We start from the raw sequence: 27,788 nt of genomic DNA, 5'->3' as shown, positions 1-27,788 counted from the left end.
ACCAGAGGCGCTCCTCGCAACAGATGTCCTGGGGTGAGTGGGAGCAACTCATTGGGTTCTTCGCTTAGCGGTGACAAGGGTCTTGAGTTTAGAATGCTTTCGATTCTTATTAACAGCGTCGAAAATTCTTCGAAGGTATATTTAATTTTTCCAGCGACCTTTTTTAAATGACCTTTCATGCTTTTAACGGCGGCCTCCCATAAACCACCCATATGTGGAGCATACGGAGGAATAAAGTGCCAGGTGAAGCCATGAAGGTTGTATTTTGAGACGACACTTTCTTCAGCGGAGCGTAAGAATTTTTTGTAATCTTGCATGAGTGAGCGATTAGCCCCAAGAAAATTGGTTCCGTTGTTGGAAAAAAACTTTACTGGGTAGACCTCTTCGTCCAACAAATCTGCTAAACGTAGCAAGAAACGCGTCTGATGTCAGTTCGGATACTTAGGAAATCCACTCGATTTCAACTGTCAAATTCATTGCTTAAACGTCAAATGAAATCCAATTGATTTCAGATGAGTTTTCATTTGACATATACGCAAAGGAATTGAGAGTTGAAATCGAGTGGATTTCGTAAATGTAAACAAAGCATAAGTTTAAAAAATAACATTTTGTCCATATTTACATTCGGCAATTTTCCTTGCGGCAATTGTCAGTTTGTTGATGAGGGAGGGTGTTGAGAGGCAAAGGGTTACCATATGCCTCACTTCCCTCTCCTTCAAACTGGCAATTGCCGCAAGGAAAATTGCCTAATATAAATATGGACTTAAAGTACAACAAAAAATTAAAAATTCATAAACCAAGGCAATAATTCAAATTATGTATGAAAATAAATGGTTTTACCATATGCATATGTAGTATTTATATATATATTTTATATATATTATATATATATATATACGTATATGAGATCAATATATTTTCAATTCAGTCAAGCTAAACAAAACGTATACAAATATTGCCTTAATGCTAGGTTTACATTTACGAACAAGTTGCCTTAACTAAAAATCGGCATTTTAGGGGTAAAAATCGGCAAATCGACATTTCTATTTTTTTGGACTAAAAATCGGCAAAATGCCGATAAATCGGCAAATCTGGCATCACTGACTAGAGCTATTGTTGTTGTAACTTATAATGAATTATATTTAAAAACGGAATATTTCCTGTAAACTGTTTGCAAAATCGAAGTTCATGTTTAACTTCATTTGTTGTTGCAGTACCCTGTGGGGACGAAAATTCCAATTGTCGCAATTTAAGTAGTCCAGAACTAGTTCTAATCAGTACTAGTACAAATATTGGTCCCTAAGTAATGCGAAGGAAACCAATTGCCACCTTTTTATCCCAAGTAAACGAGGAGGCGTCAGTTGCGACTTAATTAACTTAACTTGAACGACGAGTTGTATAAATAATTCACATTTACATTTTCTTCATAGCTTTAATATAAATGAAGCATCCAATAACAGAAGCTAGTGTTGATGGAATGAATATCTTCGTTCATATTATTCATATTGTTCTGGTATAAAAAAGGAATACGACGGAAATACGCAAATCGCCCTCTTCTTCTCTCTACCCGCTAGCAATTCCAATTGTCGCAATTTAAATAGTCCTAAACTAGAGGTAAGTGGTACTAGTTCACAATTGACCCATAAGTAATGCTAAGGGAACCAATTAACACCTATATATCCCCAAGTAAACGACGAAGCGTCAGTTGTGTGACTATTTCCCACTACTTTTTTTTATAAATAAACTGGTATATGACTGTAAACCTGGAACCAGTACAATACCACCTACAGGTAATGCATAGAGTGTCAATTGGTTACCTCCTATGACATCCCCATGTTAAAGTTTACAGTTGATTGCACTGTGAGGGGTCAGAAGTGGAACTAGTTACTGTAACGCTGAGAATCGACGAGTTTCCGATGCCGAACTAGCCCATCGCCCAAGCGGGTAGTTACTGTAACGCTGAGAATCGACGAGTTTCCGATGCCGAACTAGCCCATCGCCCAAGCGGGTATTTTGGTAAGTAAGAACTTGGACCTCAATATGGAGTAGAGAGCATGAACACCAAGCATCCAAGGGGGAGGGGTATTAACTCTTCTTCATCTTTTCAGTGCATGCTTCAATTCAACCTTAGTTTCGTTCCCGTACTTTTTAATAGTAAAACTCGTAAAAGAGAGAACTGCAAAAAATTGTTCTCACACACAAGTTTTTTGAAATAGTTCGGGAACGGAAAAATGGAAATACGTAAAAAAACTGGAATGAATGTCAACGTCGGCGTATCAGCCAATCAGAAGCCCGGCAACCATGTTACTATTTTTTTACTCGCCCGAATTTGTCGTGTTCATTCGCTCGCTAACCCTGCGTTTACAAATGACAGGACAGTTTAGTTCATGTATTGGTTGTCAAAAACCCAAAACTTGCCTGTGTTACGTAGGCGTCCAGACAACTGCAAAAACAGTTGTAAAATTATGAATTAATATCATAATTTTTTTCTTTTCCATTTACATATTTTGTTTTTGTACATATTCTTTTGTTTTCAGCATATTTGAATTATCATCTCACTTCTTTTTCACAAAAATGTTAAAAATTTGTTAACCCGACTGTCTTTGAAAAAATGATGGACAGCTGGGAGACAAACGACAAATATATGTATGTGTTAGTAAATCAGAGTTGTATTTGAAGACAAACTGTTTCGTGTAAACGCCTAGTAAACGTCGAATCGTAAAGTTGACAATGATACATTGATCATTGTATCATGCAGAATTTTATAAACAAATGGCTGTGTGCCTACAATTGCTGAATTTGATCATATTGATGCCCGTAATTTCTACGCGTAGTTATCTATGAGTTCATGGATATCCCCCGTGTAAGCAAAATTTCATAATTTCAATCCATAGATAACGTTACCAGGTCGAAAACGGCCGTGTTATGTCCGTAATTTCTACGCGTAGTTATCTATGAGTTCATGGATATCCCCCGTGTAAGCAAAATTTCATAATTTCAATCCATAGGTAACGTTACCGGGTGGAAAACGGCCGTGTTACTTACACCAAGGATTTTGCCTGGTTGATCATTGCCAATGTGTTAAAAATTGTAAAACACTTATATGTGGCAATGTTTTTACGAAATCATGAATGAAAATCATCAATGTTACCACATGTTTTCAAAATTTACACGGCTCGGTAAATGGGACGTAGAAATTACCAAACGCGTAGGTAAAGATAACTAATAGGTAGCTACCTACCCGGTTACCTAGGGCTAGAAATTACGGGCATAAGAAGTTAGCAACACTGATGAGTAGAGTTGTGCCAAAGGAACTAAATGGAACTATATCGTTCAAAAAAAAAAATAGTTGTATGTGTATTGCTCTGTTCCAGAACCTGAACAAGCTACTATTTTTTACTACGATAACATTTTTCCTTTATGTTATCGAAAAAAATAGTAAAAATTTGTAGATTCTTGCAGTACTGGAACACATCATATATTTTTGAAAATGTGTGTGTGAATTTCATGGATTGAGGAAAATCAAAATAGTTTGGATTTTCAGTATGAAACCCAGCCATGTCAAAAAGCAATTTTGAAAAACAGAACATTGCGTTCGTGAAGAAATAAAAAAACATTTTAAGTTCATTAATTTTTTATAATTATCATCATGGAGTAGTTCAATCTGCAATTTAATTGTAATCGGCCATTGGGCTTAAAATTGCATTATATGAAATAAATAAATAAAAAATAAATTTTTAGAGGAAAATTTGAAGATTTCAGTTGCAGATTGAAGGCTGATTGAATGCTTTGCTGCACACTTATCAAACACACACGTTCAGAAGGAGTTCATCGGCTGGCCAAGCCAATTTAGCTTTCCTTTACTTACCTGAGGTTACCATTTTAACCATTTGTTACCATTTTTAACCTGCAAAGCGTTCCTTAACCCCGAAAAGTGGCAAAACTGGAAGAGAGTGAGAGGGGAAAGAGAGCGAAAATGGCTTTCTCTTCTACCACAGGCTACCAGCAAAATTTCTACAGGTAGAAAATGGCATAACTGATTTTTCGACTTTTGTTTGACGATTATTTCACAAAATGGCTGAAAAACCGAAGAAAAAGTCGAAAAATAAAAGACGAAAATTGATTTTTTTATGTTTTTTTTTCTGACATTGCTGCCGGATCTACAATTTTTCCGTTCCTTTACTTTTCTGGTAAAAATGTTCATGAGAGAGCAATTTTGAACAATTGTGACACTTTTCTCTTTTACCACTCTTACCATTAAAAAAGTAAAGGAACAAAGCTTTTGATAGTGTATGGGCCCCTTGAAAATCAAAACTAGTGTGATTTTCCCCAATCCATAAAATTCACACACACATTCTCATATTTTGAAAAATTTACACATACTACTACAAATATTGACATCAAAATTTGATAGTGTATGCATCACTTTATAAAGGAAAAAAAGTCAAATGAAAAAAATTATAAAGAAAATAATTTTCATAAAACACGAGGATTTATTTGACGTTTGGGGTACGGAATTGACATTTGAAACCAGTGGGTTTATTAAATCCGGTTAATAGTACGTTTAGACTTATAAATCCACTCGATTTCAAATGTCAATTCCATAGTATATACGTCAAATAAATCGTAGTTCTAAATCCAATGGATTTTATTTGACGTATATTGTATGGGATTGACAGTTTAAATCATAGTATAATTCCATAGTCTGGAAAAGTGGTAAACCTGCTTTTCAGCATTTTATGACTTTTGTGTACCTCACCATAAAAGTCCAACTACGTAATTTTTTTAAGTGTATTTCTATTAGTCTGGCAATTTAATTTTGATATTCAATTTTTTTGTCTTGTGGCATCTCTGTACTAACTGTCAAACGTCATCTGTTGTTTTTCTTTCGAACGGCAAACAATACACGTGTTTTGAGAATAAAAACCGTGAATATTTGTAACAAAAATCAAGAAATTTTCATTTAAATTGGGAATTTGGTAAAAAATTCAACATGGGTCGTACAAATAAGTCGCGCAAACGTCGCGAGGAGAACAGCAAAGCCAAAAAAGCACGATATGACGCAAAAGAATTGGCACGTTTGAAAAAAACTCTTGGCATTATGGACACAGATGAAGATATGAAAGAACTCTCAGAAGTTGCCACCATCAAAACTGCCAAAGAATTGAAGCATGTAAGTTAAAACCTGAGGAAAGGTAATCCAAAAACATTGTTATTAATTCCATTTTATATCACTTGCAGGAAAAGAAATCAAAAGAAGAGGAAGAATTGGAAAATGAAATGAAGGAGCAACGTGAAAAAGGTGAAAACATCACTGTTGTCAATGAGAAAACTGGCAAGGTCCATGTATACAATTCAAAGACCCTTAAAGATCAACACGGCTCCTATCCACCATGGTATAAACCCAAGAAAACAGCAAAACGTATACGCAAGATCAATCATTCACGTATGAAGAGATTCAAACAAACGTGGACAGTTACAAATGTTCCTCTCTAAACTTACTGGGCATTTCATGGCCTTCCTTCGTTCATCGTTTTACAATTAAGCTGTGAATAATGAATTTAGATTGTAAGTTTCCTTTTTTATTTGAACACCAACACTACTCTGCTATTCATATGAACCTTTTTACATGGAAAGTTCATAGAGATTTGAAGTGATTTTGAAAAGATATTGAAAAAATATCTTCGTGTTAGGCTAAGTAAAAGATAATTTAAACAAAATACTACAAAAATATTTTTGTATTTCAAAAAATACTAAACATAAGGAAATCTAAAAAATTAATTAAATAAATATCTATTTAGAATAAATTCTTAACAAATTTGATATGTTATATACAATCTGCGATAATGACATCTAGGTATCTCCAATACCTAACATACTTAATCATGCTGTTCAAAATCAAATCTTATTGGCAAATTACGGAAATCTGTTGAAAATATAACCAAAAACTTCATAATATCGAAGTCTTCGTTTTATGGAGTACGCAGGCAACATCAAATTTTCAACGGTCACTGATGTCGACATTTCCTGAGTATGTCCCAATTTACATTAGGCGAGTTTTCTTGCGGCAATTGTCAGTTTGTGGGTGAGAGAGGGTGTTGAGAGGCAAAGGGTTACCATATACCTCACCTTTCTCTCCATCAAACTCACAATTGCCGCAAGTAAACTCGCCTAATGTAAATTGGGACTATTTCAGCCTGTAATATTCTTATTTTGAGACATTTTTTTCTTTAGTTTGGATTTAAAATGAGTCCATACTCTGTGCCATTCATCTGGTGTACGTACACAACTATTTAATTGCTCCGCAATATCCTTCCACACCTCATCAAAAGTGGCTTTAGTTTCGCCAAAAAGTCTGACCCCACGAACTACGTTTGGGTGGGCTTTCATTTTTTCAAGCGCATTTCAAATTGCTGTTTTGTAGTAATTTTTACCAACATAATTTCTGAAACACCAAAAACGTATATAATATTAAATAAATTCACTTAATATAAATGAAAATGTTACTTACGTTTCAATTTTTCGTTTTTATTGGTTTGTAAAAATTTACGGCGACAGCTAATTTGTTGTCGCCGGAAAATGAACTTTATGGCGACAGAATTTGACTTCGTCGGGCGACTTTGCCATACGCAATGGAAAAATTGCAACTGGCAACGACCCAGAAATATGTTATGTAAAGCAATTTTAAAAAATTAAAAAAAAATATTTTGGCAACTTTTGCCAGCGCTAATTTTTGATCTTTCCTATAGCCGGGACTCTTACTTATCAGACCAAATCACAACATTTGAAAAAGATTGCACCAACTCTCATTTTTGATCTTTCTTTTAGGCCGGACTCTTATTTATCAGACCAAATCAAAACTTTTGATAAATGTTTGTGTCATTTCGTAAAATCACGGTTCTTTCTCAAGTAAAAAGTAGAATAAATTATGTAAAATAATTAAAATGATATTTTGGCAACGTTTGCCAACACTACATTTTGTTCTGCGTTACAACCTGAACTCTAATATACCAGACTAAATCAAAATTATTGATATATGTTTGCGCCATTCCGAAAAATCACGGTTTTTTCCTCATATAAAATTGGAATAATTTAAGTAGAAAACAAAATCGAATGGATATATATATAGAACTATATAAATCTGAACCGATTTGAACCAAAATTGGAACACTGTATTCTAGGCTAGTTTTGAATGCATGTATCAATTTGCAGCTTTTGGTGCATTATTTACCTCATATCAGATTCTAATATATATGGGAGCTATTTCTCAATCTGGACCGATTTTCATAATTTTCTACAGAAATATTCTTTGGACCGTAGATATGATTCGTGCAAAATATTATAACAATCGGATTATAAACGAGGGTTTTAGGAGTTTCAATCAACTTTTAACATACATTTCTGCTATGTGCGCCGTTCGGTCTCGGCAATAAACAGTAGGTCCCATATCATTGAACTAATATGAATCATTGATATGAGAGAAGCGCCCCTTGTCCCATTTGGGGATGTTTGTGGAAAAATTATTATATTATGTATAATAAATATTGGTCCACCTTTATAGATATTTCTTCTTCCCCAATGGAAGTGAGAGCATTTTTTTAAAACTAAAAAAATCATTTTAATACACGTTTTAAAGAATTTATAGCTTTACTAGCAAAGTGTCCGCTACTACGTATGCGGAAAGGATATAAAAAAACAAATAAACAATATTTAATATTGAAGTGGTGAACACTGAAAATGTTATTGTACTAATACCAATTTTAAATTATATTTACTTTTATTTAAGTACTGTTCGTACCAATCTAGTTCGATTAAAAAAAATCAGCGAGCCACATTTATTGAGGTATTTTAATTACATTAATAACTTACTTTCTTGTACGAAATAAATCCAAGACCCCGTATAGCAGCTATTTCAAACAAATAAAAAGGCATCAGTCGGCTTTGCCGACATAGATATACCTGTGTGGGTGGGTTTTCAAAAGTTTTGGCGTATGAACCGACAAAAATTTGGATTGGATTAAAGCTCAAAAAATTGCGGTGGTATCTATAGATAGGGCTTTTGTACTATACTTGCCTAAGAAAAACATAGTGGATGCAGTATTCGGTTATTCGCTTCAAGAGTTATCGTGAGCACAATTTTTCCGAACATTTTAGATTTTTTGTGGGGGAGGTACCGGAAGGAGTGGACCGATATAACCATTCTTCAAACTTAAACTACATTTGGACAAAATATTACGAAAGCCACATTTTAGACCGAAGCGGTTAATCCGTTAGAGAGTTATCGTGCGCTCCAGCCAGCCAGACAGACGGACGGACGGACATTGCTAAATCGACTTCAAATTGTCTGAAACACATTTCGTCTAAACATACTTGGGGTCTAAAACCATTATTTCGATGAGGCACATTTTGCCCGTAAGCAGCATATATGCTGAGGGTACAAAAAAAACCTTAAACTTTACATGTTCCAAATTTTGTGTGGGAGATACCCTTAGGAGTGGTACGATGTACGTTCCATATTTGGACGTAATACAAGTATGTACGCGAGTGTTGTGTTAGGCACAACCAAGTTTAGTTAGAGCCGGCAGATTTTTTGGAGCTCCAGGGCCATTATCTCAAAAAGTATGGATTTGTCCCCGAAAAAGAATACACCGTCAAGGAAAAGAATACAAAGTCGAAATGTCGATTTTTAACAAAAAATGTGCCGTTTATTGACCATTAATCGGTCAACAAAATTTTAAGGAAAATTCTCTTATTTGAAGACAACATTTTGATGTATTCAATAACTCACAAAAATATATGTATGAAGACTGAACACCAAATTTCTGTAATTTTGGGTGTATAATGTGGCTAAAACCTTAAAAACCCGAAAATTGGGCGGTACCGTCCCACGGGGTTATATCAAAACGTGAACCAACAATTCTCTGTAAAAATACTTCGCAAGACCTGGCGAAGACTAAATACCTAATATCAGCTACATTGGTTGTTTAATGTGGCTAAAATCTTGAAAATACCGAAAATCGGGCGATACCGTTTTATTGGAGCTATATCAAAACGTTGACCTATGTACAGCTGCGAAAAAAATAATAGCACCACCTCGTAACAAAATAGTTTTGAGGCATTTTTATTTTCATGTGCAAATTTTGCTGACCGTTTCATGCGATTTTAGAACAAAACGACTCTAATGAATATAAAAGTAACAACAATCGCAATTATTGTCAACACTTTTTTAAAAAATAAACCAAATTTAACATAAACTCCAAAAAGTAGGCGAAAAAAATAATAGCACCACCATTGAAAATTTGTTTAAAATGATAGAAATTGGACAAATGCTTTTACTTTATTGCTCAAGAATAGTAGTACATCAAGAGAAACAAGTGCCTACTGATTTATTGTTCAGTTGAAAATCGATAGTAACGCCTCGGGATAGGCTTGGTATCGAACAAGCGGATTCTGGTATTGTTCTCAGGATTATTCTCAAAGGACCTCTAAATAACTATCCAAAATGATTTTCTGATCTTTGGTTTTGATGCTGTAGTTGCCTTATTGACCTTAGCTAACACTTTGTTGATTAGTCACAGTATAGGGACAACGCACAACCCTAGAGAATGGCCAAAGAACTTCTAAAAGACAATTTCTTTGACTTTCTTCCAGGTTATAACCCAGTTTATTATTGTTCATATCCTTTTGGAAGGACAAAACTAGTGCCACCTTATTTTCTAAATCAAATAAAGTCATATTTTCTAGGATTTCAACGATATTAAGTTAATTCTTTACAGTTTTCTTGCCATGTATAGGGCTTAGTCTCTAACGACAAAATCAGCTCTTTACTATTACGGTTAAACAATCCTTTCATAATATTTTTTGATATATATTCTTGGTTCTATTCAGAGTTTTTTGAGAACATGTAACTGAGAAATTAATTTATTTTCCACCAAACATAAATATTTAGAACCACAACTACATAAAATATTGCCCCCACAGTTGGTCTTGCAAATGTAAAATTTTATTGTGACTATTATTCGGCTCTGTATCGTGTAACCCGTTAAAACTATGGCGTTTCCAGGAACTGTGTGCTTTTAAATCATGTTCTCTGAGATATTTGCGAACTTTTTGTACTGTGTCCGATACTATATGGTCCTTTTATAGCCTACTAAAACATTTGAAATAGTACCTTTTTACATTTCTGATAGAAATGTTGACCTGATGTTGCGTCAGGTATCAATTAATTCCACTACTTTACGCATTTTCTTTACAGTTAATAGCGTGATGAATCATTTTCTTGGATTTTCAAACAAATCTGCCAACTTATCTGCAAAACTTTGCTATCAACAGAGGTCTTGTTCATTATTTTGGACTGCTCTGCACTGTAGGCCATTTTAGGACCTATTTTAATTTAAAACATCGTATTTTTCTTAAAGGTTGAATGTCAAAAAATGGAAATTAATGTTCAATAAGTCAAATAAGTGTTTAAATGCTAGAAGATGTCCCAAAAGTAAAATATTTCCTATAGAAAATGTAAGTGGTGCTATTATTTTTTTCGCCTCTTTTTTGATAGTTTATTTATTTATTTATTTATTTATTCATTTATTGCGATTAAAGCTTTTAAGCCAATAAACATCGCAATGCGCAAAACTACTACAAAATCATATTCTGCATAACAAAAAAATCTTAAAACTATTATTAAGTAATTAAAAAATTAAGTTATTAACAATTTTTAAGCAAAAACAAAATATAGTATAGGCTCCCCAGCCATAAATAAATAAATAAGTATAAAAATTACATCTATTGCTGATGGTTCAAAATCAAATCAAATCAATGCCAGAGAAAGCAGAATCTACTCAGCAACATCAGCCGACGCTGCTATAAAAAATCATTAACATACATATATGTATGTGTCATGTCGAACCTACTATGGTGCAGCTGGTCTGAGAGCAAAGCTTTCAAACTTGTTACGAAATACTCTTCGGGAAAAAGAAAATTGACGTAGCTCATTGGGAAGTCCGTTCCACAAATGCGCAGAGCGAACAATAAATGATCTTTCGTAAACGGATGAATAAAATCGTGGATAACGTAATTGTGTATTCCTAGTAGATCTGAAAAAACACAGTCTTTCTCGTAGAACAGTAGGTAGGTCCAAAAGCACAGATTTGTAAAGAAATGATATAACACGTTCTTTAACATATATTTTAAAGGGAACTCCAAGAAAGTTACAGGCATGAGCAGAAACATGTTGAGATCTACGCAAATTGTAGACAAATCTAATTATCATATTGAAAAGTCTTTCTAGTTTATCAATGTTCTCCTCCGTTGTACCAGAAATGACTTCTATGCCATAAGATATAATAGACATTAACATGGAATAAGCTAAGTTTCTCTTAATACTAAATGGCAAAAACAGTTCGGTAGAATACAACCTTCGAAGTATACTTATTACCCTAGGGAATAAGCCATCAATATGGGCAGAAAAATCCAGCTTTGAGTCTATAACAACTCCTAAACATTTTAATCTGTCAACAAAACCAATCGTTGAGCCATCAATCTGTATATTCATACTACCATCCATACGCCATATTGGACCGAATAGCATGGCTTTAGTCTTAGAAGCATTTACAATCAATTTGTTGTTTCGCAGCCAATTTGAAATGGCGCATAAGTTAATATTGACGTTATCTTCCAATTGAGCAACAGATTTCCCATTAAAAAATAAATGTATGTCATCTGCATACAAAAAAGGACGACAGGCATTGCCCAGAACACAACTACCAATGTCATTAATATATAAAATAAAAAGAAGGGGTCCCAAAATGGACCCTTGGGGCACACCACTGTAAATATTACGCCTGTTGGAAATACTTCCATTGTATGTAACATACTGGGAACGCCCTGACAAGAATGAGTTGATTAACTTACACGATGTCGAATCAAACAAAAACCTAGATTTGAGTTTATCAAGTAGTATTGTGTAATCTACTCGCTCAAAAGCTTTAGATAGATCTAGGGCAATTAAGACACCACTGTCACCTCTATCAACCGTCTCCCTTATCGAGTCGGTAAGATCTACTAAAAGTGAAGTAGTGCTAAGTCCACGTCTGAAGCCATATTGATAGTTGTGGATACATTTTCTGTCATCAACAAATGCTTGAATTTGATTCAAAATAAGGTGCTCAGCAACTTTTGATAGCGCTGGCAAAATGCTTATTGGTCTCATGTTATCGATTGTATGAACTTCTTTTACCTTGGGAATGGGAACGACCCTAGCTACTTTCCAAGCTTGTGGAAAGACTGAAGTGGTGAAAATAACATTGAAAAAATAAGTCAAATACCTTGAGATATAGGGAAAGATGAGTTTTAAAAACTTGACGGGTATACCATCTACGCCCATAGCTTGCGATTTAATACGCCGCAAAGCCTCGAAAACGTCCATCTCAAAAACACAGCTAAATGAAAAGTTATTACCTTCGACGTCGTGAAAGTTTGAAGATCCATTATTACAAACCCCATTACCCTCTGTAAAAAAATCATTCAATGCATTAGCATCAATATTATCACAATGACTATCATCGTTACCAATGATACCATTATTCCGGAGATGCCTCCACACCTGTGTCGGGCCAAGTCTACCAAAAAATGTTTTGTAGTATTTACTACGCTCACTTCTCATAACAGATTTAGCTCTGTTTCTAAGACCGCAATATGTTGACCAATTCACTTGAGTGGGGTAACGCATATAATGTTTGTACGCCATATCACGAAGAGACTTGGACAATATTATTGCTCTACTTTTTAACCACGGCTCTAAACTAGAAGATACACGTTTGGTTACAATGGGAACAAAACAAAAAAGATTAAAGCTGCCAAAAACAAATATTTATAATAATGTGAATATAAACTTTACTTTTTTATAAAAGGGGACACCTTAGGATATGCATCTAACAACAACATTAGTGGAAACAACAACAATCTTGATTGTTTTTGTAGTGGCAAACAAATTGTTCACGGTGGTGCTATTATTGTTTTCGCAACTGTATATAATTTTTATCGGAAAAGTTTTTTGTAAAGTGAAAACATCTCAAAATTCAACCAATTTGGTTGATAAAATATTCAAAATACAGAAACATTAAGAAGTACCGTTGCATGGGGACTATCCGAAAACGTGGCCCGACCTTCCCAATTGTTTGCTCTCGACATTGTCATTGACATAAGTATTTATACCAAAATTCATCTGACAACGCCAACTCCTTTTATATTTGGCCACCGTTTATTTGAACTCGCGTTATGCGCCATTATCTCAGGATCTATGGACTTCCCATCGAAAAAAATTGCAATGACGCAACGGGGGTCGCACGAACATCCTGTTACAAAAAATTTCATAACCAGCCCAATCATGAATGAAAATTCCGTGCGGAATTTCTCTCTTTTCCCTTCTTTGCTATCACAAACAAAAAATCCGCACGGAAAAAAATTCCGATGGAGAAAAAGTAGGTATCATGAACGCTCTCAAACATGTGTTTTCCTCCAAAAAAATCTCCCTTGCAAAACTGAAGGGAGTTTACAAAAAATCGTAGTATTTCCCACAAACTTTGTACAAAACATGCAAAATAAACACTTTTGTTGGGTTTATATACTAAAATCTTCAATTCGCGATGGAAATTTATTAAAAAATTAACATATTTCACAAAATAACATTAGTTTGCAAACTCGGTCACTCTCAACTTTATCAACGAAGGATGGTAGAATTTTGCACATACAAAACACCGCTTCGATATTGTTGAAAAACACTGGATAAATGCATATTTGCAATTATTTTTACTTCAAAATTCATATTTTTAAATTTTTGCCATCTTTTTATTAAAAACACTCGTTTTTTATACATTCATGATAGTTGCAGTTCGATAGCACAATGCAACTGTTTCCTTGGAATTTTACAATCTTATTTGATGATTTTCATAACAAGTAACATCTTCTGAATTTCTTTGATGTGTAAAAGCGTAATTTATTTGATTTAATTTGTTTATTTTGTCTAAAAACACAAACACTTGACATTTTCTCTTTGTTTTCACAACAATTAGGGCACACAAGGTATGAAAACGACCCTTCAGTGCTGCCAAATTCAATGATTATTTTTCCCCAGCTATTCATGATAGGAGGAAGGTTCTCTCGAGAAAAAACTATTCCGCGAGAACTGCATTCCGCAAGTATATTCATGATTGGGCTGAACGATTCATGAAATGTCACTAAACTCCACATTTCAAATTTTGTGTGGGAGGTACCTGAAGAAGTGGATCGATATAATCCATATTCGAACCTGATGTATGCCTAGAGGTAGTATTACCAGTATTACCATATGTAAAGTTTGGTTCAATTCGGTTACTCCCTTCGAGAGTTATCGTGCGCACAAGTTTTGCGACAATTTTTGAACATTTGTGGGGGAGGTACCTGAAGGATGGACCTATATGGCCCATCTTCGAACTTAAATCAAAATATTTTGATACCCAAAATTTTAACCGAATCGATAGACCCGTTCGAGAGTTATCGTGCGCACCAGCCAGCCAGACAGACGGACGGACATTGCTAGATCTACTCAAAATTGTCTGAAACGGATATCGTACAAACATACTTGGGGTCTAAAACCATTATTTCGATGAGGTACATTTTTGGTCGTATCAAAGTGTATATACCCTCTTTAGTCTAAAGGCTGAGGGTATAATAAGGTTTCAGCCCTCAGTGACCTTCATGCCAAATTTCAGAATTTGTACTCATATCAAAAATGAAAATCTCCTTATATTATCGTTCAGGCAATACAAACCGCGAATCTCACTTCCAAATCTATCAGTGCCCCCAAAACTAATTATAACACTTTACATATAAATACATAAGTACGATTTTCTGAAACTTCCTCCCAATATATCAAAATTCCTGCTACCCCTTTAGTACTTCTCATAGCAGCATTTCCTAAGCCATCTCCATATATTAATCCCACATACCAACAAAGACTCTAAGAACAAATTTTAGAATTCCAGCTCTGTTCTTACACTCGATACGAAATTTAGCCCGATTTAGTACTTTTCGTAAATTTATGGTACGAACATTTTACTTTGTCCCTCCACCCAATAACAATTCGAGTACCATTTATTTATTTTCATATATTTATGGTACTTATTTCAAAAACCACATATGTATCTCACCCTTACACTGACATTAATGCCAAATTATAACAGTTATCTTAATTCCCAATCTCAGGATTCCTGTATATCCGTTCGTCTAATACCAAATTGTGCCAAACTTTGTATCATTTAGTACGTTTCGTACCCATAAGTATGAATTTCCAAAACTTCATCAATCCTCCAAGCGTAATCTTAATTCAATATTTCAGGATTCCAGCGCTATCCATTCACCGAAATCCAAATTTAACAAAATTTAGTAAAATATGGTACTTTTCGAACACGTAGCACGAATTTTCAAAACTATCTCAATCATACAGTCCAACAGTAATCATAATTCTAAATTTCAGGATTCCAGCTCTACCCGTTCGCTCTAATAAAATATGTACCAAATTTAGTACTTTCCGCACCCAATTATGAATTTCCAAAACCAACTCAATCCTACACTCCAACGGTAATCTTAATTCCAAATTTCAGGGTTCCAGCTCTATCCGTTCACCCAAATCCAAATTGTCCTCAATCCTACACACAAACAGTAATCTTAATTCCATATCTCAGGATTAATGCTCCATCTGATCAACCAAATCCAATTTGTACTAAATTTATTACCATTTAGTACTTTTCTTTCATAGAAGTACGAATTTCAAAAACCATATCCTTATATCAACATCAATTTCCAACCTTGATTCCCATACCAAATTTGAAGATTCCAGCTATATCCGTTAAAAATATGCAATTGGTATCAAATTTTGTAACTTTTAGTAATTTCCGTACACTTATTGTTCGAATTTGGTACATCCTTCTATCTCTATGACCCTCGTTCCAAACTTCAGAATTCTAGCTCTTCCCGTTTGCCAAATACAATGGATACCACATTTACTACCTTTTAGTACTTTTCGTACCCTTCTAGGACGAATTTCCAAAAAAAACCAGCCTTATCTCACTACAAAACACCAACAACAACCCGCAGTGAACATATCAACTTTCTAGCTTCAGCGTTTTTGTCTGGGCGATGATATGTCTGTCACTTACTTACTCATCACTAAGCTCTTTTAATATGTTGGGAATTTCTTTAAAAGACGAATTGCTTTAATGGTTTCCGTTTTCATATCATTGTGGCTTAATTATCATTTCAGATTTTTCATTGAATATAAATAACAACCATCAAAGCTCATCTGATCATCATCATCATCATATAGCATATTTACAATAATCACAAAGAACTAGAAAATGAGGGTAAGTTAATATTAAAATTCCTAATTTAATTATATCACTCATTTGTACTGCTGACCCACAATTCTACTGACTTCTTTGTTTTATAATACCAACACAAGAAAAATGAGAAGAAGAACAACAAAGAAAAATAACTATTGTTTCTTCATTAGAAAACAAACTGCATTTATTGTTGACTGCAAATAAAAGGGAGAACTAAATTATGGACACAAACACTCACACATATTTATTGATAATAATTTACATGTTCTAATTGATGGACAATATACAAAAGGGGTAGTAGGATAAACTTTGTTTTGTTTTTACTAAATTTATAAAACTTAAAAAAGGTTGACTTAAAAAACTTGTTTATTAAAGCTTGGTTTGCGAACTTCTTTCTTACAATAAATAGGTCGAATAAAATGAAAACGTTCAATAACGGCTAAGCTAGGTAACGTTGTAAAAACAAAGGTGTCTTTGTCTACTTTGTGTATGCATATATATGTATGTAATGTATTATTAATTTCTACTTATTGAATTCAATAACAACAAATGTCTACATGGTTGATCTACTCTATTAGAAATAAATATTTCGTTTCAGTTCTCCTACCTTTGTAGACTTAAAAATAAGCGAACTTTGCAATACGTATGGCTTATGACAGATGCTAAAATATTTCATAAGAAGGTTTTGAGTTTTTTTTGAGAATTTCTCATCAAATATTTTAACATCTGGTATAATTGTATACGTTAGATTTTTCTTTCAACACTTTTTTTTTAACTTGTAATATCATATTTTTAATTTCTAATATCTGTAATAAAATAATTTATAACTAATCAGTAAAATTCGAGTAGATTTTTGAAAAATCCGCCTCATATTGATTGGTTTATGCTGATCTATTGTAGGCTACAATACGATTTAACACTGCTTAATACACCGGTGGTGGCTTGGGCCACTGGATCCAAACGATTTGCAGCGGTTCCCTGAAAATTCATTAGCTGACGCGTTGCTGCCGACCACACTGTCAATGGTTGATTGTTGTAATTTTCCATTTGTCATTCATCTTTTTTGGTCATTTCGATTTCTTCTTGTGTTTGTTCGCAATTTTCAGATGCTTCATGTTGCTCCTCAATGTTACCCTGTAATACGGCGGGATTACTTTTTAAAACACTACCACCGGTGAAGCCTAAAATACCACAACCCACGGCGGCTAAACCTCCAGCTTTAAGACCAGCTACCAAGCCAATGGGTCCACCGACACAGGTGCCCAATAGGGCTCCCATTACTGGATACATTGCTTTTTTGTACGATAATGCTTTGCGTAAAGCACTCTCTCCTGCTTGGACATTTTCTAAAGCTTCTTCGGCATTGTCGGCTATTGCTTGAACACTCTCGGCCTGTTGATGCACCAGTTCACCCATATTATGGAACATACCATTCAAATCTCGTATTTCTTCTTGTAAATTTTGTAATTCTTCGAAACAGGATTGTCGTTGTGCCAGTAGATGTTCTTCGGGTGAAAAATTAGTGCGAATTTCTGGAAGTGTTTGTTGATGTGCTTGTGTTTGTCCTATTTCAACGGTGTCGTTTAAATGCTGTTCAACTTCATCCTCCTCATAGGGACCCTGAGACCGTAGGGTATTTGTGGGTGATTTTAATTGTAATTCTGGAAGGCAAAGAAAACATGGGCATGAATGATTTGGTTGACTTTTTAAACTTGTTTTTCGAAATAATAATTAACAAGTAAAAAAGTATCAGTCGGCTTTGCCGACAGAGATATACCCTTAGCCTGTGTGGATTGAAATACTTTTTTCCCAAAAAAAACTTATGGATTTAGATGGGTTTTAAAAATTTTGGGCGTATGAACCGACCAAAGTATGGTAGGATTAAAGCTCCAAAAATTGCGGGGATATCGATAGATAGAGCTTTTTTATCACACTAGCCTACGAAAAGCACAATATCGCTGTAAACAGGGCCGCTAGGAAAACCTTCGTTAAAAATGTCCAAAGGATCCTCGAACAGACCCTTAACCACACAAAGATGTTGAACATTTGTGTGGGTGGCACAACAAAGATTGGACAGATAGGCCCCAAATTTGAACATAAACTAAGTTTCGACAATATTTAAAGATCCAAAGTTTGGACCAAACCGGTTGCTACGTCTATGAGAAATCGCGCGTACCATTTTAGCGAATATTTTCGAACATTTGTGGGGGAGGTACCGGAAGGAGTGGACCTATAAGCACCACCTTCGAAATTCATCTTATATTCGAAGAAATATTACAATATCCAAACTGTGGACGAACGCAGTATTTGGTTCGAGCTCTCCACCCACTACATATGGTGACATAGGGTTTTTTTACGACTTTCGGGCAGTTTCTCAAGAAGTATGGACTTGCCCCTGAAAAAACGTTTACTGTCGTAATTGAGGCAGCGAATGCAAGTTGCATCAACAAAAATCAAAGTGATTCGAGAGCAGGTCTTAAAGTGAATTTATCAAAAATTTTGTGTGGGAGGTACCCGAAGGAGTTGACAAATATAGTCCATATTCGAGCCTGATCTATATCTGGTAGATATATTAGGATGTGTAAAGTATGGACCAAATCGGTAACTCCCATCAAGAGTTATCGTGCGCACAACTTTTCCGAACATTTTTGAACTTTTGTGGGGGAGGTGCCTGAAGGAGTGGAACGATATGGCTTATCTTCGAACTTAAACTAAGTTTGCACAAAATATTACTAAGGCCACATTTTGGACCGAAACAGCTCATCCGTTCGAGAGTTATCTTGCGCTCCAACCACCTCACACGGTGTCGTAGGGTTTTTTTTTTTTTGCAATTTTCATGCTATTTTCTCAGGAAGTATGGACTTGCCCCTTGTTGATAAATATGAAATAATATGGCAATGTAATTATTTATTCGTTGAAATACAACACTGTTTTGTATTCGCACACTAACACATACACAATGAATTCCTGCAAACTATGTTTTACATTTATATTAGTCTTTAATAAACCGTCATTGTAAGAACATCGTGTGTCGTGTTTCTTTTGCGAAAGGGTTAGACAAACTATTAAAGACAATTTCCACAGGCATCCATTGGGAATCTAAGGACAGATTCCAACAGGTTATGGGCCCAGTGCCAGTCCATATCGAGAGTTTTTCTAGAGTTAATTGAAAAAGGAAAATTGTGGTGTACAGATTTGTGTCGATCATCAAGAAGTGAAAAAAGGTTCGCTCAACAAGATGAATTCGCTGTACTCAATAGAAAAGTTGGATGAACAAAATTATGATGCGTGGTGTATCCAGATGAAGAGTGTTCTGATACACAGTGGCCTGTGGAAGGTGGTGAGTACCAAAGATGTGAAAGCCGAGGAATTTCAAGTGCAAGACGAGAAGGCATTGGCTACGCTTATTCTCTGTGTGAAGGCTTCACAACTAAACCACATCAAGTCGTGCAAGACATCAGCAGAAGCTTGGAAGCGTTTGGAAGAAGTCCATCGTCCAAGTGGACCTGTCAGAAAAGTCTCATTGTATAAGAAGTTATTAAACTTGAGAATGGCTGATGGTGAAAATATGCAACAGTTTTTGAACGAGTTTTCCAACTGTGTGGACAAACTGTCCGAAGTAGGAATCACAATCCAGAGTGAGCTGGTGGTAATTATTTTATTATCGTGTTTACCCAAGTCGTACGAGCAATTTGTCGTGGCCATGGAAACCCGAGATTCCCTGCCATCATTTGATATTTTAAAGGTAAAGCTGTTAGAGGAAGGGGAAAGAAAAGTCCAGAATAGTACAACAGAAAACAGCAGTGACGCACAAGCATACATGGTGAAATCGAGAAAATTCAATTCTACGAATAACGGTGCAAGATCGAGCAGAACATCAAAAGCAAAAAACTTCAAATGTTTTAGTTGTGGACGTCGCGGACACTACGCTGCAAACTGTAACAGCAAGAAAGAGAACAATAACAAAGCAGAGGTTAATCATACAGTTTTGGCGGCAGCAGACATCAACGTTCTCAGGAAAGTGGATTGGTGTTTGGACAGTGGCGCGACATCACATATGTGTTGCGAGAAAAGTTTTTTTGTGAATTTGCGAGAACATAAAGAGAATGTGTACTTGGCAGGAGAGCAGCATTTGACAACAGCGGGTAAAGGCAGAGTAAAGCTGAGAATTGACAATTGTACGCTGATATTAGACAATGTGTTGTACGTGCCGTCGATGAACGCGAATTTTGTGTCTGTAAACAAATTATGCGAACATGGTTATAACGTAGTGTTTGATAATTCGGGAGCCAAAATAAAGGACAAAAACGGTACGGAAATGTTTAAAGCAAAGAAAGAACAGAACCTGTATATTATAAAATGTGAAAAAGAGAAATGTTTTGTTCGGGTAAACAGTGAAAACGCGGTAATGTGGCATGAGAGATTAGGTCATTTAAACTTTCAGAACTTGCAACAGTTGGCAAAAAATAAAATGGTGATCGGTATGAATGAATTAAAAGACGTTAACGATATTCCGTGTGAAATATGTATGAAAGCCAAAATATGTGTAAAGCCATTTGAGAGCAGTGAAACGCGCGCGAAAAATATACTTGAAAGAATACATACAGACGTATGTGGCCCATTCGATACGGACTCATTGGGAGGTTCAAGATATTTTATAACATTTATTGACGATAAATCGAGAAGAATCTTTGTGTATTTTTTAAAGAGTAAAGACGAAGCTCTCAGTAAATTTAAAATATTTAAAGAAATGGCTGAATGTCAAACGGGAAAAAGAATAAAAATCTTAAGAAGCGATAACGGGCGCGAATTTGTAAACAAAGAATTTAATGCGTTTTTGGAAAAGAATGGTATCGTGCGTGAGTTGACGGTGCCATACACGCCGCAGCAGAATGGAGTGGCCGAGAGAGCCAATAGGACAATCGTGGAGATGTCAAGAGCAATGTTGTTGCAGTCCGGATTGGAAAATGCTTTGTGGGCGGAAGCAGTAGCTACGGCGGTATATATTAGGAACAGATGTCCAACCAAGGCGCTTGAGAAAGTGACACCATATGAAGCATTTACTGGTAAGAAGCCTAACGTCAAACATCTTCGAGTTTTTGGTGAGGCAGTCGTGGGTTTGGATAAGACAAGTCATAAGAAGTTCGCCGCTAAAGGAAAAATGTATATAATGGTTGGCTACTCGCTTACTGCAAAGGCATACAGAATTTACGATCAAGATAAGCGTGCTGTTGTGGAAAAACGTGATGTTATGTTTATCGACAAACAGATGCCGAAAAAGAATTCCCAAGATAACGAGATAAAACGTATAGTCGATAATGTAGACTTGTTGGTGTGTCCACAAGAAGAGAGCCTAGTAATGGATGACAGTATGGCCATCCAGGAAGAGTTCGTGGGATTCGAAGAGAGCGATTCCGAAGAAGGGGGATTCGAAGAGTGCGAAGCCGAAGAAGGGGAAGAGCTTCATCATGCTATGATAAAAGAGAGACGTAGACTTCTGCGAGATAAAGTGGCAAAGAATGATATTACCATTCCACAATCCGTGAGGGAGGCGTTAAGTGGTGAGCACTCCAAGGAATGGATGCAGTCTATGAGAAGTGAGTATGACGCACTTTTAAATAATAGGACGTGGTCCTTAGTGGAAAAGCCAGCTGGTAAGAACCCAATAGGGTGCAAGTGGGTATTTACCGTGAAGAAAAATAAGAGCGGAGAAATTGAAAAGTTCAAGTCCCGATTGGTGGCTAAGGGATGTAGCCAGAAGTACGGTTTAGATTATACCGAAACTTTTTCTCCGGTAATAAGATACGAGACAATAAGGATGGTGCTGGCATTGGCTGTAGAAAAGAAAATGTATCTACACCAGATGGATGTGTGTACCGCGTATCTAAATAGCGAGTTGACTGAGGAGGTTTATATGAAGCAGCCCGAAATGTTTGTAAGTAAACAGTATCCAGATCGAGTGTTGAAATTGCATAAGGCAATTTATGGATTAAAGCAGTCGGGACGTGCTTGGAATTCGAAGCTGGATGAGGTATTAAAGAAGGCCGGGTTTACTCCATGTGTGAATGATCCGTGTTTATACAAGAAAGTCATCAGAGGTAAATTGAGCTTGATAGCAGTCTATGTAGACGACCTTATCATTGGTAGTCAAGATAAGAAGACCATGTACGAGATAAAAGAATATATTTGTGACAATTTCGAATGTGTTGATAAGGGCCCTCTAGAACATTTCTTGGGTATTCGCATAGAGCGAGAAGGTGATCTTGGAGCAATAGCTATAGACCAGTCCCAGTTAATTAATGAGCTATTAAGAAGCCACAAGATGGAAGATTGTAAACCAGCTTCAACTCCGCTGGATGTGAGTTTCAATACGACGTGTAACAATAAGGAATGTGAAGCTGTGGATGCTACAAAGTATCAGTCGTCGATTGGAAGTTTAATGCATATTGCTATTTGTACCAGACCAGACATTATGCATTCTGTCGTAAAGCTAGCGCAACGAAATAATGATCCACATAAAGAACATGAAACAGCAATCAAACATGTCTTACGATATCTGAAGAAGACAGTTGATTTCAAGTTAGTCTATCAACAAACAGGAGAAAGTCTTAAGGGGTATGCAGATGCTGACTGGGGTAGTGACCCATCAAATCGTAAATCGTATTCAGGATACGCGTTCTTACTTGGTGGAGGAGTTTTCTCATGGAGTTCTCAGAGGCAAAAGTGTGTGGCCCTGAGTAGTACCGAAGCGGAGTACATTGCATTGACTGATGCAACGAAGGAAGCAGTTTATCTCAAAGGTTTATTGTCAGAGCTAGGTGTTCAAGAATCAAAAGATCCAGTGACAATATTTGGAGATAACCTGAGTGCACAACAATTGGTGAAGAACCCAGTATATAGAGCTAGAAGTAAACATATCGACATAAGGTATCATTTTATTAGAGAGAAGTTAGATAATAAAGAAATTGAATTAATGTATGAACCTACTAACACAATGATAGCTGATATACTTACAAAGAATTTGCCTAGAGTTAAACATATGAATTTTGTCGATATGCTAGGACTAAAAGATTGATTTTTGGAATAAATAATTTCATTGAGGAAGAGTGTTGATAAATATGAAATAATATGGCAATGTAATTATTTATTCGTTGAAATACAACACTGTTTTGTATTCGCACACTAACACATACACAATGAATTCCTGCAAACTATGTTTTACATTTATATTAGTCTTTAATAAACCGTCATTGTAAGAACATCGTGTGTCGTGTTTCTTTTGCGAAAGGGTTAGACAAACTATTAAAGACAATTTCCACAGGCATCCATTGGGAATCTAAGGACAGATTCCAACACCCCTAATGAAACTTGTACCGTCGTATGGGGGGCAGTGAATACAAGTTGCTAAAACAAAAATCAAAGTGATTCGGGAGATGGCCCTAAACTGAACTTTTCCGAAATTTTGTGTGGAAGGTACCCTATTGAGACCATATTGGAACCTCATATTACTCTGGTAGAAAGTTTACGCTATACAAAGTATGGACCAAATCGGTCACTCCCTTCAAGAGTTATCGTGCGCACAAACTTTCCGAACATTTTCGAACTTTTGTGGGGGAGGTACCGGAAGGAGTGTACCGATGTAGCTCATCTATGAACCTAAACTAAGTTTGGGCAAAATATTACGAAAGCCAAAATTTGAACCGAATCGGTTCATTCGTTCGAGAGTTATCGTGCGCTCCAGCCAGCAGGACAGACAGACGGACGGACATGGCTAGATCGACTCAAAATTGTCTGAAACACATTTCGTCCAAACATACTTGGGGTCTAAAACCATTATTTCGATGAGGCGCATTTTCAAAGTGTATATACCCTCCTTAGCCTAAAGGCTGAGGGTATAAAAAACCCATAAATCAAAATTCTTCTTTTGAGAAGCTTAGAAGCGATTAATCAGGTCACCATTGTGACGCCCTGGGTAAAGGAAAACCGTCGTTTCTCTTGGCTCAGACCACTCAACTTCTTAACATGACCATACATTTCTGAAAGCTGTTTGACAACGCTGCAGAAAAATCTTCCAGTCGCAGTTTAAGAGACCTGTCCAGTCACGCAGATAGTAGAGATCAAATAACTTTCCGGGACATCGTAACAAAGAAACCGTACACCAATAAACCAGCTCATCTATTACCCGAACTAAAAGCAAATTTCCCACTAGCAAAGAAGCATGATGAATTTTGTTGTACTAAACCCGAGAACTGAGGGTTAACGAACATATTTTTCAACCAGTCAACCAGCTAGCACAATCAGAGCTCCAATTTACTCGGGAGTGAAAAATGCGGGAGGTGGTACGTTTTTTGGGGCAAATTACTCCTCAACTTGCTAGAATTCGAGAAGAGTTTCACTCGCGAGTATTCGGAGCTCTGAGCACAATCGTTAAATCACTCTCGAATTTGTTTTCGATGGCTAGTAATGAGTCTACGGATAATATTTCAAGATCTAGGTCTACCTTTCGATACCGGAATAAATTGTTGATGGCGACTTGGTAGAAGAAAATCATAGCTTTTGTGTAGTGGATAAGAACTACCGATGGAACAGCGTACAACACCGTCGAGGATCTAACGATATTTGGTTACAGGTTAGCAGGCGCCGCTGACTTGGACTGATGACTTGACCGTAACATTAGTTGTAATCTCCTGCTAAGCTTTTGTTGTTATGCTATAAACTTCATTGAAACCATGCAAAAACTCTCTTTCAGGGATAGGATCAACAATGACTAAAAATTTTGCTACAGACAAAAGAAGAGAAATGGCGGTGTGATCACTTCGTGATTAAACAGTCGTGGTGACTATTGACCTATCGCAGGCTATCGATGCCGTCAAAAATGCCAAGCTTTTCGAGAACTGAGAAAGACTTCTTCCAGATGTGTTTGAAGCCGAAATGGTTCCAATGCCACCCTAGATCTCCTGCCACACTGTTCACAATTTTTCTTACTGCTGAAATGAAGCTCCCCGATGCCGATCACCAACTACCCCTAGATTTTTTGTGTCAGGTTCCTCAACTGATTTATGTCGTCCGCGTTCGTGTGCTACTTGCGATAAGATCAGAGTAAAGAATAAGGTAATAAGTGCTAGCACATAAATCTTGTTGACCTCACCTAGGTCAGCTATGCATGGCCAGAGTGAAATCCATTTGTAACACGTGCTTCCTTATGACACCCTCGTCAAGAGGACACGAAGGTTTACCGGTTGATCAGCACAACAAGATGCTCGCGATACGCATTCCTGTCGCATTATTGTGGAAGAATCTGAATGATATATAATATAGAGGAAGGGATTTTCAAAAGATGAAATGTGAGCCGCAAGATCGAAGTACCAATTGGATTTACTGTAGAGCAACCCCAGTCAGCGTCCAAGACAATCGACGACAAAGTGAATAGTATTTGTATGCTAATCGTCATCACAACAGCGAGCGCAACCTTAAATTATCCTCACTTCTAGAACACGAAATACAATACAATAATAAATGTTCCACAAACATCCCAGAAGAGACAGTTAGTCAAAAAATTCTGAAAATATACTAAAATGTTTTGTTGATGAACAGTATCACCACTGCAAAAAATAAGGGAAATCAAAAACCTCATCTTGAAAAATTGTCCTATTTCACTCAGAAATCCCCATATAGGTATATAATTGTTCCACAAACATCCCATATGGGACAAGGGAGACTTCTCTCATATCAATGAGTACATCCCTATTCATATTAGCTTAGTGATATGGGAGTCCGAACGGTGTGTCCAACGACACCACTTGTAGAGAAGTGTTACATTTATGTCCTATGATTTCGCAGTAATGTTTTTAACACTAGTTAAAAATTATATTGTCATCTTTATTATTTCAGACTTTTGCACATGGGATGATAATGGCATTAACTAACTTGTCCTTCCTTATCAACATGTTTCATTACTAATTATCAAAAAATAAAATTCTTTTTTAAATATGGTGTAATATTCATATTTAATCGCATCTTGTCTCTTCTTACCCAAATATTCTTTCATTCCATCGAATGCCTTCTGTTTGCCCTCCTCCATCATGGCATCGAATCGTACCAAATCTTCTTCCCGCACCTTTTCCCGCAACGCATCCATTTCAAGTAGAAGATTTTTAATTTGTTTTATTACCCGCATGGCATTGATTTCTTCTTTTTTTATTTTATTCCAATCGCCCAAAGCTAGACTTTTCTCAATGTTGCTATGATGATTTTTCAGTAAGCCCAAATGATGTGGAATGGCCATGTCATTGAAACGTCTTACGGCAATTTCTGCCTGTTTCAGAGGAATTTTATCGATGGCTGGTGTCATGGTCACAACGGTTTCTCAGATGCTTTTTTCACGTTTTAGGAACAACAATAATATTTTTTATTAATTTTGAATTTCCGTAAGAACCTTTGTATCGCCCCCACTGACTCCGTTCACATTAAATACGACACTACGACGAACTACGACAACACAATAATAATACAAATGATCGATTTCTCTTTAAATATTTTCCAATTGTTTTTGTTTTGTTAAATTCTTGTTTTGATCTGGTTTTTGTTTTTCTCGTTTTGTTTGTTTTTTCTTATATTTTGCAATTAATTCTTATCGAATATTTTCGTGTTGTTTTTCATTGTCTTTGTATATAGGTGGTATTTGTTTTTATTTAACTTTGTATTCTTTTTTCTCGTTTTTCTCCTTTCATATCATAAAATTTGCCTGTGATTGGTTGTTTCGTCATCATCTGGGTCTGGGTGGCATGAATGAAATCAGCTGTTCTATTTTAGTTGTAATTACTGAATCACGTATCGTGAAGTAATGTAAATAAAATAAGGTATAATAGTACGTTTACATTAGAGCCTTTGGCCGGTATAATGGGTGACTTCCGCATCATCAGATGCTTGGCAAATGAGTGTAATGCTTAGTTTACATTTGGCGTCGTTTCGTGATTTCGCGCGGAATCAAACAAAATTTATCATGATTTCGCATAAAAAAATGAAATCATCTTATTTCGTGATTTCAGCGAAATCAACATCGAAATCACAGTAGACATGATATACAACCCTGTATTTGCATAAAAAAGTACCAAAAGTTGAAACACTTTTCACGTATCACAATAAATAAGGTAGATGGTCAATTGCTGCAACAAAAAATTTTAGTATCAAAATTTGTAAACAATGTGAAAAATTATTAAATTATTTTGTTACAATACTATTTTTCATTGTGCTCCCGTACTTTTTTAATGGTAATTTTAGAAAAAAGAGCGAATTGTCAAAAATAGCTTCCCCATACAAATTTCTTAAAAAATACGGAAACGGAAAAATGACGGAAATTGCAAAAACTCCAGCATAAATGTCAAAATCAACGTATCAGCTATCATATTAGAT

At 35.9% G+C, this 27,788-nt stretch overlaps 2 protein-coding genes across 2 annotated transcripts; one reads left to right on the top strand and one right to left on the bottom strand.

The window, feature by feature from the left end:
- The first annotated feature begins 4,844 nt into the window (after positions 1–4,844).
- Positions 4,845–5,823, top strand: LOC141403380 (uncharacterized). The gene is made up of 2 exons (XM_073985721.1): positions 4,845–5,173; positions 5,242–5,823. The coding sequence occupies exons 1-2, from the start codon at positions 4,994–4,996 to the stop codon at positions 5,494–5,496; spliced, it is 435 nt and encodes a 144-aa protein (XP_073841822.1). The 5' UTR covers positions 4,845–4,993; the 3' UTR covers positions 5,497–5,823.
- A 10,711-nt stretch (positions 5,824–16,534) lies between these two features.
- Syx17 (syntaxin 17) lies at positions 16,535–27,155 on the bottom strand. Its single transcript, XM_073985719.1, has 2 exons — positions 26,409–27,155; positions 16,535–18,037 (listed from the first exon to the last, which is right to left on the bottom strand). Exons 1-2 carry the CDS (start codon positions 26,725–26,727, stop codon positions 17,427–17,429), a joined length of 930 nt encoding a protein of 309 aa, XP_073841820.1. The 5' UTR covers positions 26,728–27,155; the 3' UTR covers positions 16,535–17,426.
- Positions 27,156–27,788: the final 633 nt, after the last annotated feature.

This window comes from Musca autumnalis, unplaced genomic scaffold (assembly GCF_047663935.1).
Source record: "Musca autumnalis isolate F117 unplaced genomic scaffold, ASM4766393v1 scaffold_4, whole genome shotgun sequence".
In the NCBI taxonomy this organism is placed as follows: domain Eukaryota; kingdom Metazoa; phylum Arthropoda; class Insecta; order Diptera; family Muscidae; genus Musca; species Musca autumnalis.
This window is presented reverse-complemented; position numbering and strand designations above follow the sequence as displayed.